The sequence below is a fragment of the Cryptomeria japonica genome, chromosome 5, assembly GCF_030272615.1.
Source record: "Cryptomeria japonica chromosome 5, Sugi_1.0, whole genome shotgun sequence".
NCBI classification, from domain to species: Eukaryota; Viridiplantae; Streptophyta; class Pinopsida; order Cupressales; family Cupressaceae; genus Cryptomeria; species Cryptomeria japonica.
The window spans coordinates 308,536,897-308,553,721 of NC_081409.1; the positions used below are offsets into that span (position 1 = coordinate 308,536,897).

General features: G+C 32.1%; 1 protein-coding gene across 1 annotated transcript; it reads left to right on the plus strand.

Moving 5' to 3' along the window:
* Positions 1 to 4,223: 4,223 nt before the first annotated feature.
* LOC131057120 (uncharacterized) lies at positions 4,224 to 5,188 on the plus strand. The gene is made up of 3 exons (XM_057991304.2): positions 4,224 to 4,503; positions 4,578 to 4,716; positions 4,821 to 5,188. Exons 1-3 carry the CDS (start codon positions 4,389 to 4,391, stop codon positions 4,891 to 4,893), a joined length of 327 nt encoding a protein of 108 aa, XP_057847287.2. The 5' UTR covers positions 4,224 to 4,388; the 3' UTR covers positions 4,894 to 5,188.
* Positions 5,189 to 16,825: the final 11,637 nt, after the last annotated feature.

The window sequence follows — 16,825 nt, forward strand, 5'->3', positions numbered from 1 at the left end:
TTGTTGAAGTCTTAGGGAGAAATATTGAAAGACTTAAAAGGACTGGAAGACTAAAAGGTATCAAATCGACTTCTACTTTGGACCCTATATCGCACCAACAGTTCGTAGATGACATTATCATCTTCAAATAAGCCTACATTTCAAAGTTAGAGGCTAGAAGGAGATCCTTGATAATTATTCTATAATCTCAAGTCAACATATAAATTATGGAAAAAGAAAGCTATTCTTTATGAATATTTGCCAAGACCTTCAAGTCAAGATCACAAGAATCCTTGGTTGTGAGGTTGCATCACTTTCTTTAATTCATATTTGGAGTTACCTTTCATTTCTAAATCCCCCACTATTCGCTTTTCGAATGGTATCATAGAAAGATTTCAGAAGAAGCTAGCTAGCTAGAAAGGGAAATTGCTAAGCCTAGTAGGTAAAATCCAATTGGTCTTAATCCTTCCTTCAAAATATCCCATTCTACTACCTCTCTCTCTTTAAGATGTCTAGTTACGTTGCTAACAAAATGGAGAAAATTCAAACACGCTTCCTTTGGACAGGTATTGAAGAAAAAAAAAGAATGTTTCTTATTGTTTGGGACAAATTTTGTAGCTCTATTCGTGAAGGAGAACTTGGTATAAGAAAGATCAAATTATTTAAGTGGGCCTTAATTTCTAAAATTGGTTGGTAGCTGGTTGAAGGTGCTAAGGACTGGCAAATATTATTACTACCAAATACCTCAATAATACTAGAAGCTGCAGCTTTCTTACTGAGAAAGATTTACCCTTTGGTTCCTACATCTAGAACATTGTTTCCAAAACAAAAAACATTCTCATAAAAGGGGAAAAAAATTGGTGGTAAATGGGAAGAGCACTAATTTTTGGGGTGATGTATGGCTAAAAGATTGCCATATCTGAAATGTCTCAATTCAGTAAAATTAAATAGATCCTCATCAAAAGTTGTGCTAACCTTGTTCATGATTATATCTGGTGGCAGGGGGACAAGGCTAGATGAAAAAATCTTATGGATAAGGTGTTGGTTAATAGGGATATTCCTACTCATTCCCTAAATCAATTGATTAATGAGGCCTGATTCTTGGCTTCCTACCTTGGTGATTGTTTCTTTTTTTACCTCACTTGGAAGATGAATGGATCTGGCACTTTAACCCCTCTGGTGCTTTCTCGATCAAATCTTCCTATAATAACATTGTTGAAGAACCTAAGGACAACTTCTATTGGGAAAGGATCTGATTTAAAGGCCTTTTACCCAAGATCAATTGTTTCTGGTGGGCTACTGCTCATGGAATAATACTGACTATTGACAATTTAAATAAAAGAGGTTTATATCTAGTCAGCATATGTGTCTTATGTTGTAAAGATATTCAAAGCATTGATCATCTATTCCCACACTGTCAATTCACTAGGGAGGTTTGGGATGAGTTACTTGTGGATCTTATGATTAGTTGGACCTTCTCAGGGAATATGAATCATTTCATTGAGTAATGGAACCTCAACCCCTGTACACACCCAATTATTAGGAACCTCTGGCTTCAAATTCCTTCTTTCGCTACCTAGAATTTGTGGAAGGAACGTAACAATGGGATATTTAGAGAAGAGGCTCATACTATAAAAGTGTTATTTCACATCATAAAATAGTAGGTTAAAGAGAATATAAATGTTGCTTTGTAGGGGACCACTAAAGTGATGCCAAGCTTGATGGGTTTGAGAATAAAATAGAAATGGGGAATTACCCATAGCCTTCTTACAATGAATTGGCACAATTTGATCTTAAGGAACAATTGTATCTAGACTCCTCCATTGGAAGGTTGGTTAAAATCTAACTTTGATGTCTGTTTTAAAGGGAATCCTGGTATACATACCCTTGATGCATAGTCTGCACTTATATGATTCATAATCTCCGAGTTAGTTAATAAAAAAATTACTCAGCCTTAAATCCATTAGTAGATGTAGGCTAGATGACATTTCCTCAACACAAAATCCAACATGAAATAGGCAAATGCATAAAAATACACAATATAAAATTGTCATAGGCTTGCAAGCCCTTTTTAGATAAGTATAGTTGTGTTATTTTTTTAATGTATTGTGTTGAAATGAAGAGCATGGCATGTAGTTTCTTGTATCTTTAACCAAAAATAATTAAAAAGTGAGAAACAATATAGTACCAAATCCTAAAAGTTCAAGCTGATACATTTGGCTAGCTAGAACATCACATTCAGTAGAGATCTTCTAATTTAAAATCACAATATATATCATTTTGCACCAATATCCATAACATGTAATAGGACTGAAAGAGAAGTTCTTCACATACAATTTATTATTTGTTCTAGTTTTGTTTGCACTTGCAATTTTTCTTCTTTTCACAAAACATGTGTAAAAGTAGTGACAATGAAGAACGCCAACTATGCAAGAAAACAAAATGTGTCATGCTCATCTAGGAGTTCATCAAAATGTAGCAATGGTGCAATTGCAGGATGATAACTATATAATCCATTTGAGTGCCCTATAACCCTCTCAAATCCTTATGATATTGGCCCTTTCAAACCCTCTAAACTAATTCTCCAAAAAATAAAATTTGAGAAGTGGTGCACTAATGTCATATTAGATACACTAGAGTGGTGCTCTAGTGTCCTTGACATTTTTCTCCATTTTTCGCTATCAAGTTTCTCAATTTGTTACCATCCTAGATATGCTTTATTTTTCTACATATTTGTTCAATAACATATGTGTACTATTCATCGAGTCTATTTGTTCACTTATTAACTTATATATTTCAATTATTTAAAACAATCTTGACAATAAATGAATAGAGCTCCCAAATAGTCTTGTTCTTCCTTATGGATAATAGCCAACCATTAATTATTTGGTGACTCATCTTGTAGATGTTGAATAGGAGAAGGATTGGTATAGGTCAATGTATTAACTATTCTAGGGTCTCATTTCCCATAAACCTTCTAGTAGCTCTAGCTCCACATGTGAGAATACCTAGCCTTTTTTATAGTCATATAATGCAATGCTTAAGCAAATCTTATCTTAATTTCAGATTAAAATTTATTTGTGAGTTAAACACCTTTCTAGCAAATAATTTAAGTTACTTGATGTTCTACTTACTAGAACAAAAACTATATCTTAGACATAAATTGTTGCACTACTAAGTTGGGCTCTAATTAAGGATATATAGACAAAGCAAAAGTGAATCATCACACATAACAATACAGAAACAAACAACAAAATTTATAATCCATATTCAAAATCTTAAAATTTAGAATACAGTTAGATATGGTTTGACTCCCTTAAAACTATTCCATGATTAAACCAAATTACAACCATGTAATTGAATAGAATAATCTTCTTACCAAAATTGATTATTTAGGTTTCTATATGTTGTATCAACCCTCTTTTAAATAATCTTGTTATAAAATTAAAATGAAATGATGAAGATTTTACATCCAACACGAAACTAAAATTTAGGGGAGAGGACCTGATAGTTGTACGCCCTAACTTCATGCTTCTCAAAATCATACGTAAAAATTTCAAATCACTCCTAATTTTTTTACAGCACCTTACTTGGCAAGTCCCCTGCTTATAACTAAGGTTTTAGGGCCACATCATCAAATATGATGCCACATCAACATGATTTTTGCCAAGGTGTCCAAAATAGCCCAAAAAAAAGGGGAGAACAATAGTTGTACAAAAGGGGGCCCCATACTTGTGCAATTGATGTTGCATCACATGATTTGTTGCTTTTTACAACTAAGGGTACATTTCATTCAATTATTGGTAGTCATCATCAACAATAACAACTTTAAAGTCGCAACTATTGGTGCAATGTTGTCAAAAAATTGAACTTTAAATCAACAAGTATGGGTATTAAATCAACAATTTCGATCACAATAATTGAAATGCGTTCAACTATTGAATCCTCTCCCCTACTTTGTAATTCACCAACTCAATTCTATGTCTGATTTTACAAATATCAAAATTAAAATAATTTTAGATAATCTTATATTCGACAAATTAATATTAAACATAGAACCTACAAGAATAGTTAGAAAGACACAACCAAACTTAATTAGAAGATATTATTGTACGCTGCAAGATTACACTTAACCCGGAGTGCCATGGTTGAAAATTAAAGGAGGGCATAAAACTTTTTCAAATGTCAAGCAATTGTTTATTATTACAAATAGCGGCGCTTTTCACAGTCCAAAAACCCACTATTCTAAATATTAACGGTCTTGAATCTAAATATTCTGCGAACCCGCCAGCTGTCATTCTGTTAAAAAGTACATTTTACATCTGACCTGAAACTGAAATTTACTCGTGAAGTAGAAAAGGGATTTATTTCGGTTTAGTGAGGCTCTGCATTTTGTTCTGGTTGTGAAGATGGAAGATAATCCTTCTTTGCAATTGCCTCCGCGGGAATGGGTGTGTGAAAAGTGTGGCAAGACGTTCCCCGCCCGGAAATCTCACAATGGACACCAGAAAACCCATGGCAGGTGTAAGTACTTCAGAATTTGTGCACTAGTTTGAATTTTGCGTATTTGTTTTTCATAAATTGTGTAAAATTTGCAGACGGAAAGAACCAAATTGTGCCTCCAGAGCGGCCTGAGCAGTCACCTGAAGCGTTGGAGGGGCCTCGAACTCGAAGCGTCTGTGTTGCTGCTCCACGTTTGCCGAGCGTCGAGCTTGGAATTGGACCCGATCCTTTAGGGTATTATACAAAGTTATCACATTTCAGTTGCTTATTTGTGAATAGATTTTGTCTGAACTTGACGCACTTTTATTTTTATTATTTTATATTTCCTTGCTTTGCAGACGAATTCCAGACGAAAGACCTCCGACTCTTCACCAGTTCTTACCTCTCCCTAAGGATGATAAAGCAGATTAAAAGGCAAGCTAAATGCTATTTTTAACAGAGAAATATGCATTATTTGCAACACTGTTACTAAAATACAGAAGATTATGGGCTGGTAACAGTCATTTATAAGAGCAGTTGTAAGCTAGGAATAAGTATTTGTAAAAACAATTGAAAGCTGGTATATCTTCGTCGGTAGAGAATATGCAATCCGGAAATATTATTTTATCCCGCCAAGTGCCTAGACTTTCTATTTTGAAATGATTTTTTAGGATTTACAGAGACAATTTTTTGTTTACCTTTATATATACGAAACAGCTTCCCTCGATCTTTGCTTTTTCTTTTGTTTTCTTCTTGGAAAAATATTCTGAGTTCTTACTATCTAACAGCGGCGCTTACATGTTTCAAAAATGAATACCTGGTTCTTTAAAGCCAAATGTAACTGGTTCGGTAGTATTGCAGGTAAAAATGGCAGGTTTCGTTCAGAAAACTTGTTAATTTCAGATATGTGAATTTGCCATCACTTTAGCTACTGGATTGCGAAAGCTTGAATTTCAAAGTTAAGAAGTTTTCAGAATTCAATATGAAATATTGCAGACTGTATCTTAATATACGGGAAATATCTTTTTAACGTTTTGAATTGCTGATGCTTTAATTCTAAGTATCATTCTGGGGAAAAAAATCCTTAATATATGAATTTGTCTGCTCTATTAAGTACTGTTTGGAGCTGCTTCAGTACTGTAACTTCATTTTATGCTTTTGCAAGACTTGCATTGCTTCGTCAAACTCTTTTAATTTCGGGGCAATAGTCTTTCATTAAAGTACTTTTGGGGGTTAATAACAGTAATGTAATAACATTTTATACAAATTTATCACATTTCAGCCGCTAATTTGTGAATGGAGTTTGTCTGAACTTGACGCACTTTTATTTTTTATTATTTTTTATTTCTTTGCTTTGCAGACTCGTCCCCAGACTTTTCACCAGTTCTTACCTCTCCCTATGGATGATAAAGCTGGATAAAAGGCAAGCTAAAAACTATTTTTTCCAAAGAAATATGCATTATTTTTAGCACTGTTACTAAAATACAGAATATTATCGGCTGGTAACAGTCATTTATAAGAGCAGTTGTAAGCTAGGAATAAGCTTTTGTAAAGACAATTGAAAGTTAGCAATAAGAATTTATTGGAATGATTGAAATCAATAAATGAGTGATATTTCTTCGTCTTGGATAGAAGATGCAATCCAGAAGATTTATTTTATCCCACTGAGCGCCTAGACTTTCTATTGTGAAATGACCTTTAATGATTTATAGAGACAAATTTTCGTTTATCTTTACATCTTCGAGACAATTTCCTTCGATCTTTCCTCTAGCTTTTGATTTCTTCTTTCTTGAGTTCTTACTATCAAACGGCGGCGCTTACATGCTTCACAAATGAATACCGTGACTCTTTAAAGCCAAATGTTGAGTGAATTAGTGATTGCAGGTAAAAATGGCAGATTTCAATCAGAAGCCTTGTTGATTTTCGATAGGTAAATTTAACCCTCACTTTAGCTAATGGATAGCAAAAGCTTGGATTTCAACGTTAAGAAATTTTCAGTTTCTAAAATGATATTGATGTCTGTATCTTAATTTACGTGGAAATATCTTTTAAATGTTTCAAATTGCTGAAGCTTTAATTCTAAGTATTATTCTGGGGGAAAAGTCTTTCATATATGAATTTGTTTGCTCTATTTTTAAGTACTGTTTGGGGCATTTTAGATTTTTGTAATATTGTCATTATTTCTTTGAACTCTTTTTAATTCTGGTTTTTCTTGGGCATTAGAAACACTTGTCATTATATGGGGAAATCGTAAAACAGTAAACAATGAATGTGATATGTATTTACTGGTTTGGAGATTGATAACACGTACTGTTTCAAGATTAATACTTATTCTGTCTGAACAGTTTTTTCGTAATCTTACCCTAAAAGGATATTTTATTAATCTTATTCTGTCTGAACAGTTTCTTCTTAACCTTACCCTAAAAGGATATTTTACATTGTGCTGCTTCTAGTACATTTTTATATTCTCGTTGCTGAATTAATGACCAATCTTTCGTAAGAAGAGAATAGATGGATCCGGAATGTGATACAATTTTCGAACAATTTTATGTTATTGTATGTGAAACATCACATTATTTCCTGAGACGGAATTGATAAATTAATGGTGAGGTTGAATGAAAGCTTCCATCGAATTAGCGGGAGTTTTCAATTTAACGTGAGTGGTCTGTACAACCTTTTTAATATATTAATCATATATTTAATTAATTGGTATAAACATGCATTCAATAAGTTTAAATAATTTTTATCGTAATTAACATTTTTCAATCAAGTTTATTAAAATAATATTATGGGGTGAATAAATTTTGTAGTATTTTTTAATTATTTTATAATCTTGATTTGAAGAGAATTATAGAGACCTACTAAACAATATAAATTGTGTGTTTATTTGGTACTAGTAAATATTTTCAATTTCATTTTTATTTTTCAAATTTGTGATTTACCTTCTTTATATATATGAACATATTTATAATATCTTTTTATTTTATCAAATATGTAAACATTCTATATGTATGTACACATACATGTATGTGTATGTTTTTATTAATTCTACCCTATCAATCAAGGGTAGTGTTCACACTTACATATGACTTAAAATAACTTTTCATTGTAATTTCATACATTAAATTCTAATCATAAAAAATTTAGAAGGGTCATGACAAAAATGCCATCTTATCCAAAAAAAATTATTTAAAAATATTTATACATTTCAACCCTAACCCTTGCTCCATTAATCTAACAAAGATGCAGGTATCTCAATTATAGTATATATATTAATCTAAATTATATTGGAAGGGTTTTAGAAATACTAAGTGTTTCTATTAGCTATTAGTTGTGTTTCCTTAGAATTATGAGGTGTTTTCACAATATAAGATTGTGGTGTAGAAAAAGATAACTTAATGGCTCTAACATGATCAACAAAAATGAAGATATTTCATCTAATTAATTTGTAAGAAATGAACTATATAAAATTAGAAATACCACTTATAAACACTCTTAGCTTTCTATAAATACTTCCTAACACCAACACATGTATCGCATTAAATAAATTATCTTCTTTCCTTTAGAGCAATTTCTTTAATATGTAAGAAAATATATAAGATTTAAATAAAATACTCCATTTACAATGAATATCTAAATATGGGAGAAATATTTCAAGTAAATACCATCATACACATTAATTTGATAATTGGGTGTCTATAATATAATATGATCATATAATTTAAATTACATAAAATCATAAAAAAAAAATTACAATTTAAACTAATAATCAATATAAAAGTATATAAATGATTATTAAAAAATTGAGATTTTTTTCTTTTTCTACATGATTTAGATGAATATTTAATCTTAAAATATTTTTATTACTTCTATTAATATTATTTTATTATTTTAATATTCATATTATTCTATAATATGTTTATTTTATGTATAGATTTAAATTGTTTATTAATTTAAAAATTTAAATATAAAAAGCAATGTATTTTTAATATTTTTCTAATAGATTCTATCTTATTTTTTAAAATGGATGTCATTGTTTTTATAATATATTGGCATTAATTAAGGTTAATCCTTTTATTTATTTTTCTTTACTTTGAAGCACTCATTGCTTGAGTTATTGGCATTAATTGAGGTTAATCCTTTTATTTATTTTTCTTGACTTTGAAGCACTCATTGCTTGCATTAAGGTGACATTATTTGTTGTAGTAATATTTTTTTATGTATAGTTATGGATGGTTTTTCTCAAGTTCCAAAATATTAGGAATGTGTGAACTTTATTATCTTTTTACTTTCACATGCTATTGTATACTTCCATTACTCTTAGAACGTGTGTTTGACGGCAGTACATTTCTTAAATTTACTTTAAACCTAGCATCACATTCCTTTTTGGTGCTTTGTAATACGAGGTGGTAGTTTAATAATCAATATTGGTGATTAATATTCTTCTTGTAACATGCTTCCTATCATTCATTGTAGTTTCTTTAATTTTATATAATTATACGTGTTTCCTATATTTATATGTTTTTTATTAAGATAAACTGATTTTAGAGGATCTCAAACCCAAAATCATCCACAAATCCTATATTCATGTGTTAAAGACTTGCCCCTATCATATTGAAATTCTTTGTAGCTGTTATGACCTTCTCTAGTATTTTTCTAAATGTTAGGTTAAATATTAATATAAAGTAGACTTGCCATCTTTGATTGATCAAAAAGGATTATTATTACTAAAGATCTATAAATCATTAAATGGGAATTCTTTGTAAGAACTTTTTTCTTTAGTGTATTCTTGATGATTTTTTTGTAGTTGTTTTCTTATATAGAATTGAATTCATTTCTTCATAAATATATCATTATTCAAAAAAATTTAGTTTGTAGCTATTTGAGTATATTCTTATTAACATAAAGTTGATTATTTTATTTCAAAAGATTAATCTATAATCTTAATATTAATGGAGTGTTTCTTTATTTAACTGATTGTTTCACTAGAAAATATGTTGACTCTCTATCACATGTCATTCATTATAAAGATTAAAGATGTATAGCTTTACTCATTAGAGAGATGACTTAATATAGAATCTCTTTCTTAAGAGATATCAAAATAACTCAACACAATTTGTCTTAATATTTACCTTCAACTCTCCTCTTTAACTTTACTTTCAAATATACATACCAAATTAATATTATATTTTTTCTTTATTTTTCTGAAAGTTAATTAAATATATAATTATGTTACATTTATTAAAAAACAGATGTTCAATAATTTTTTTGAACATCTATATGATCTTTTAAAGTTTTATTCTTAATTTTTTTCATAATTAGTTTATATCTTTTAATTTTTTATTTTTTTTGACATAAGTGGATAGAACCATTGAACTATATTAAATTTTAAAAGTTTTTTTATAGTGTCTGGTTCAAAAAGCACTGAAGGGAAAGAACCAGTAAGAAAACCCTTCAGTATTGCTTAAGTAACACAAGCCTATTCTACCCAATACCAAATGCCCTTTGGCATAGTACATCAAAAAACCCATCCCAATTACATAAGTCGTATTGGATATAAAGGAAGCCACCAACAGAAGCATATAGAAGGAAGATTAAAGTATGATCACCGAAGGATGCATATCCATTGCTGCCAAAAAACACCAGTCTGACTACCCTTGTCTATGAAACACAATTCTCCAAACCACTGGTTAGAATGATACCACATAGCAAAAATGAAACCATAACCAGAGACCCTATCAAAATAAACATTGTGATCAAGCATAGCAGAACCCACACCAAAGAAAAGCCACACCAAATAAGGAGGTTGATAAAGACTACAACTATGCCCTTCTTTACTTCAAATATTCCAAAACCGAGGAAGGGATCTCATCCACACTTACCTCCCGCATATTAGCTTCACTGTCAATGGCTAAGCTAGCCAAGAAATCTGCAATCTTATTCACTTCCCTATAACAGTGGGAAATCAAAAAGGAATCAAAAAAATCTAATTTTTGCAAAATATGATCAAGTATATATTGTAATTGCCAACAATTCGACTTCTTTTTCATGACACTTTGAATAATAACCATAGAATCACCCTCAATTATCAAGTCCTTAATTCCCAAAGATATAGCCATATCCAAACCAAAGGACAAAGAAAATAATTTTGCACAATTGTTAGACTTGAAACCAATCGCATGACAACGAGCCTGAACAAACCTTACCTTATGATCATAAATTACCATACCTGCCCCTGCTAGGCCAGGGTCCCCACGAGAAGCACCATCAAAATTCAATTTAAAGTACCCTTGCGGAGGAGGTTTCTAGAAAGCAAAATTTCTCTTACTTATAGCATTAGTCTTATTTAAAATAGATCCATGAGAAGGTAACACTAATAACATTCTCCAAACTCGAGTTACCCTACCATCCCAATGAGAAAAAGAGGTAAGGGTTTCCAAATTCTTATAGATAAAAGACAAAGCAACTTCAAAGATGGAAGATTCAATCCTCAATAAAACCTTAGCCAAGGAAGAACTTGTTTTTTAAAAAATACTATTATTACGCTCTAACCAAATATTCCAAATCACAATAGATGGAGAAATAATCCAAAGACATGCATAGAAAGATGAGGCAAATAGAAGAGGCCAAGCTCTAAAGTGGGAAAGGAGATCCTTACCAATAACAAAGGATAGATTAAGCTTTTCAAACAACCACTGCCAGCAAGCATAGGCAAAATCATAGTGAAGAAACAAGTGTTCAGAGGATTCTAAGTTTTTATTACAAAAGACACAAGAAAATACTGCTGTAATACCCAACCTATCTAGCCTCAGTCTTGTAAGGACCCTATCCTACACTGCTAACCAAGCAAAAGCACCAGCCTTTGGGAGGCATGCCATATTCCAAAACAACTTGTATGGCCAAGTAGATAAATCTTTAGCAACCAAGAGAAAATTATAGCCATCCTTAACTGTGTACTTACCAGAGATATTCTTTGTCCAGATAAGCTCATCGTCGGCATCAGAAAGAATTATTACTCTCTCCCCCAACATCTTTTTATATTCCAATTTCACATTTTGATCAATATCTAAAAACTCAATTGATTTCCATTTTGCCACCTTAAGATTCCCACTATACTCAATTTCAAAATAATCAGCCACAAAGACACCCCAAAGGGAAGAAAGAGTGGAAATTAAAGGAGACCAATCCCTTGAGTTCACCAAAGGGGGATGTCCATTCCAAACTTCCTCCCAAAACCTGACCTTTCTACCATTATGAACAATCCATGAGAGATGAGGCAAAATCACTGATCTACATTTACATAGAAAATTCCAAATAGCTGAACCAGACGGTAAATTAGAAACTTGAAAAACATACTCTCTTGGTCCGTTATTTAAATATTTAGCAAACATAATTTGTGCCCAAAAGGAGAATGGTCTCTCATACAATTTCCAAACCAACTTAGCACCTAGGGCTAAATTTTAACTTTCCAGACTCCTAATGCCTGTGCCCCCAAGGTTTTTAGGCAAACAAACTTTATCCCATGCTACCAAAGGGAATTTCTTCTTATGTTCTTTATTATTACTCCAAAGGAAGGACCTAAGAGTATCTTGCAAACTAACAAGAACCGCTTTCGGAGACTGCAAAATAGACATGAGATAAATAGGAATAGCATTTAGGACAGACTTAATAAGAACAATCTTACTAGCCAAAGATAACCATCTATGATTCCACGATAGGATCCTTTTAGAGATAACTAAAATGATCTTATCCCAAAACTCAACTCTATCCTTCTTATTGAAGAAAGGTATACCAAGATAAGAACAAGGAAGATTTCCAGATGCAAATCCCCAAAAAATCTTCAATCTATCCTGAACCAATTGTGAAGCATGAAGGAAAAAAATCTTTGACTTATCAACATTGACTCTCTGACCAAAAAAGGATGCATAATTCTGTATTATCCCCTTTATCACTCTTGCCTCACCCAAAGAGGCTTGACCAAATAACAAGGTATCATCTGCAAACAAGCAATGCGAAATGCTTTGTGGAACATTATGAATCCTAATTCCCTTCCAAAGCCCTCCCAACTTAGCGGCTCTTATAGCCCAACTGAACATTTCAGCTAGAAGAATGAACAAGAAAGGAGACAAGGGATCCCCCTGCCTCAAACCCCTAGAAGAGGAGAAAAAACCACAAGGGGAGCCATTAATTAGAATTGAGAACCTTGCAGAAGAAATACAAGCACAAATCCATTTGACCCATGCCTTGGAAAAGCCCAATTTAAGTAGAACAACACACAACGTCCCCCATTCTACTCTATCATATGCTTTCATCATATCTAATTTGAGGATCATGGTCGGGATTCTCTGAGTAGAAATAGAATGTAGAACCTCATGCACCACTATAGCTCCCTCTGTTGTCTCCCTTCCTAGAACAAAACCACCTTGTTCTAAAGAAATGATCCTAGGCAGAATTTTAGCCAACCTTAAAGAAATAGCCTTGGTAAAAATCTTGTACAAAGTATTACATAAAGCAATAGGGCAAAAATTAGCAAATGTCTTGGTAACCTCTTTTTTAGGAATAATTGCAATGATTGTAGTAATAAGCTCTTTCAAAATAGATCTATTCCTTCTAGCTTCCTCAAGGGCCAATAAAACATCATTTCCCACAAAATCCTAGCATTTCTGAAAAAATAAAGGAGTAAATCCATCTGGTCCCGTAGCCTTATCAAGGTTCATTGCAAAAACAATATTCTTAACTTCATCCAGAGAAAAAGGAGACATCAACATTTTATTATCTTTCGAAGATACCAAAGAAGGAATATTAGAAGAAATGTTATTATGAAGATCTTCATGCTCCAAAGACAATAGTGACTTAAAAAACCTAACTGCCTCTGAAGCAATATCCTCATGTTCTGTTAAAAGTCTGCCATTTGGATGCTCAATACAAGATATCCTATTTCTACTTCTCTTAATTTTTGTTGAAGAGTGAAATTTTTTTGTATTTCTATCACCATCTGAAAGCCAGATCTCCCTCGATTTTTGTCTCCAATAGATTTCTTCTCTAGATAAAACTTCTTCAAGCTCTGCTTTTAGCAATTTTAGTTCATCAAAAACAAGAGGCACCATACCATGTTGAATCACATGTGAATTAAGACATTCAATCATATCTTGAATCCTCTATTTTTCCTAAAAGATGTTCTTAAAATGCAATATATTTCATTCTCTAATATTAAATTTCAAAAATCTCAACTTCTTAGCAATCTGAAACATTCGGGATCCAGAGCAATAAGGAGCAAAACTCCACCATTTTTTTAGAAAAGGCAAAAAGGAAGAATCTCTAAACCACATAGGTTCAAATTTAAAAGGTGACTTAAAGGGAACTTTATCTTCTAGAATTGATAGAGAAATTGGAAAATGATCTGACCCCAAAACTGGAAGAATAGAGGAAAAAAATTTGAACTCTAAATCAATCCAAACATCTGATAACAAAAAGCGGTCTAACCTTTCCGCAATCTGAGAAAAATCTCTTCGCATATTTTTCCATGTGAAAATCCCATTCCGAAACTGACAATCAAAAAGACACATGTCCTTAATGAACATCCCAAAGTCTTCCATAATTTTTTTATTAGGAAGAATACCTCCTTTCTTTTCTCCCAAGTCAGTGATAGCATTAAAATCCCCCCCAAAGATTATAAAGGGATCATGCCTTAAAGGGGAGGAAATCCTCTTAAGTTCTCCCCATAATTTAGTCTTCCTTTGAATACCAGAAGGAGCATAAATATTAAAAAGCCAAAACTTAACCTTCGAAAGCTTGCTTTTAACTAAGAACAACATCCAGTTTACAGTAGAAGCAACTAGCTCAACCTCAATGTTATAGTCATTCCAAAGCAATGCCAAACCCCCTGATGCACCACAAGCTGGGGAGGAGAGGAATTCCCACTTTCTCCAAGAAGAAAAAACCAAATCAGAAGACTCCTTTGACAATTTTGTCTCTTGCAACATGAAAATATCACACTTAACTAAGTCCATCAGGGACTTAATTAAGCGCCTCTTGTTAGGGGCATTTAAGCCCCTAACATTCCAAGATATAATTCTCATTGCTCTTGAGGGGAGACCGAGGCTCCCCTCTTTCCTTTAAACGGAGAAGACTTTCCTTCTCCAAAACTACTTTGAAGATTACGCTTCATAGCCTCCGACCTAGTCACAGGAGGACTAATAATAGACCTCTTACTCCTCTTTCCCTTAGGAGTACCACTTCCTTTCATAGCATCACCAAGAGAAACTGAATGCTTCCCTTTCCCAACAAAATCATATCTAAAAATTTAAGATACCACTCTCAATCATTAAGTATGATCTAAAATATCAATTCAAAAATTACAAAATTAATATAAAAAAATACTCTTTTAAATACTACATAAATTATAGAAAACTATTACCAACTATTTAACTCCAAATCAATCAAAAATCTGAAAAAACCTATACTCTTGTCATTACAAACACAAACATATTAGAAAATTGTTTGATCAATATATGATATATTGTCAGAACTCAGATATTTGCAGCAATAGAAAAATTTTATAAGAGCACAAGAAATATGTTTTTCAGTATTTTTGTAAGAGCCTAGAAATATATTTTTCAGAGAAATCAACGGAAAGCTCTATGCATAATTCTTGCCATTTAAAAAGAGCATAATCTAAATGAGATTATTTCTGAATTGAAGCTAACACAGTTGAATTCAGAATGTAATAAATTCAAAAAAAATGTTATGGTAGAAAACTATACCCACAAGGACTGTGCTTGAGCTATAGCCCCTGCCTAATGAAAAAAAATGGTAAAAATGTATCACTAGTTAGTATAAAATTGTTGTTGCTCAATGTGATTTTGAATGGCTAATAAACTTTTGGATTGAATGGTCGTCTGTGACTTGGGGAAATTAGCTTGTCTATTTATTAAAGGTAATCCATTTATTGGACTTGAACTTGCTTAATTTGCCTGATAATGGATAATGACAAATAAATTGTTGTGCTTTGGTAGGCTAAGGAGTGGTTGTCTTCTAAAAGAGAAGCTTTCATGGTCAAACAAATATATAATTTTTTTAAATTAAATTAATGTAAGAGCAGGGGCCGCCCTCCCCGCAGAGGCTGTGGGAGTGCGAGGAATGTGAACCTGCAATCTGAAGTCAAAAGGAAATTGCAAGTTAGGTTTCTTTGAGTTTTGTATAAGTTTTTTTTTAAGACTTGAGCTATAAATTTTGTCTTATCAAGTATATTTTTGGTTTTTAGGGCAGTAAAGCATCTGCCATTCAGACGTATACTCTTTCAAGTTAATGTTTTAAGACTTTATGCTAATCTCGGAAGGACATATATGTCTTCCATGATCTGTATAAATCTTGTTAAAAAACCTACTACCTACTAGCTATGTTAGCTCTGTTAATTTTTTGCATAATCAATATAATGTTGGCTCTGCCTTTACTGATCAAAAAAACAGTTTCTATTAATAACTAAAAGAGAAAACATCACAATCTAAATGGATTACATATTTTATCAAAGAGTAGCAGTAACAACAAGCAATTGAAGGACTAAAACATTATAATTGATAAAGATTATGAAGGTGAACCCACCACATTCTAGAAAACAGACATACATTACATAGCTAGAACATTTTACAAAAAAATATATTGCAATTGTTTTGAAGCTAATTAGCTTCCTGTGTCTTGTACAAAATTATGTTAGAATAAAGCATTAAAATATTAATTTCTCAAAATAATTGCTTGAGAACGGATCTTTCTCTGAATATAAAAATTAGATATGTCCACCTCACTTAATTACATGATATTTTTTTGGTACATGATCTTGTAATAGAGCCCCACAAGATAGGAAAAATAATTGTACTGGACACCCTGCTTACCCTATTGTTTAAAGTTGTCTACAGTGTGAAACAATCGCTTAGAGTTACAATCAGGGATATTTAATATCATTTGATATTCACTTTACAATTGATGTGCTAAATGAAAACCTACCTTGTTTGTAGGAATATCATCATACACATTTACTTACCTACCATAGAATTTTATTAGTTGCACGCCTATTGGCTTTTCAAGAACATTAGGATCACACCTTCAAAACAGGGGAAAAAGTTCAAAATTATTTAATCAACAATAAAAACTCAATATGTGGGAAATTAGAAAACTGAAGTCACAACATATACAGGAGTAAGATCTAGTTCATTGTTGGATCTGCAAAGTTAAAATCAAAGAGAATTGAGGTGCTAGCACAGGCTCCAAGAATAGGCATGAAAGAATGTTGTCCTGTTAAGGGCATTCATTTGAAATTGCTTTTCCATGAGAGAAATGGGGATGTTCCTATGTCATCTTTTGTTCACAG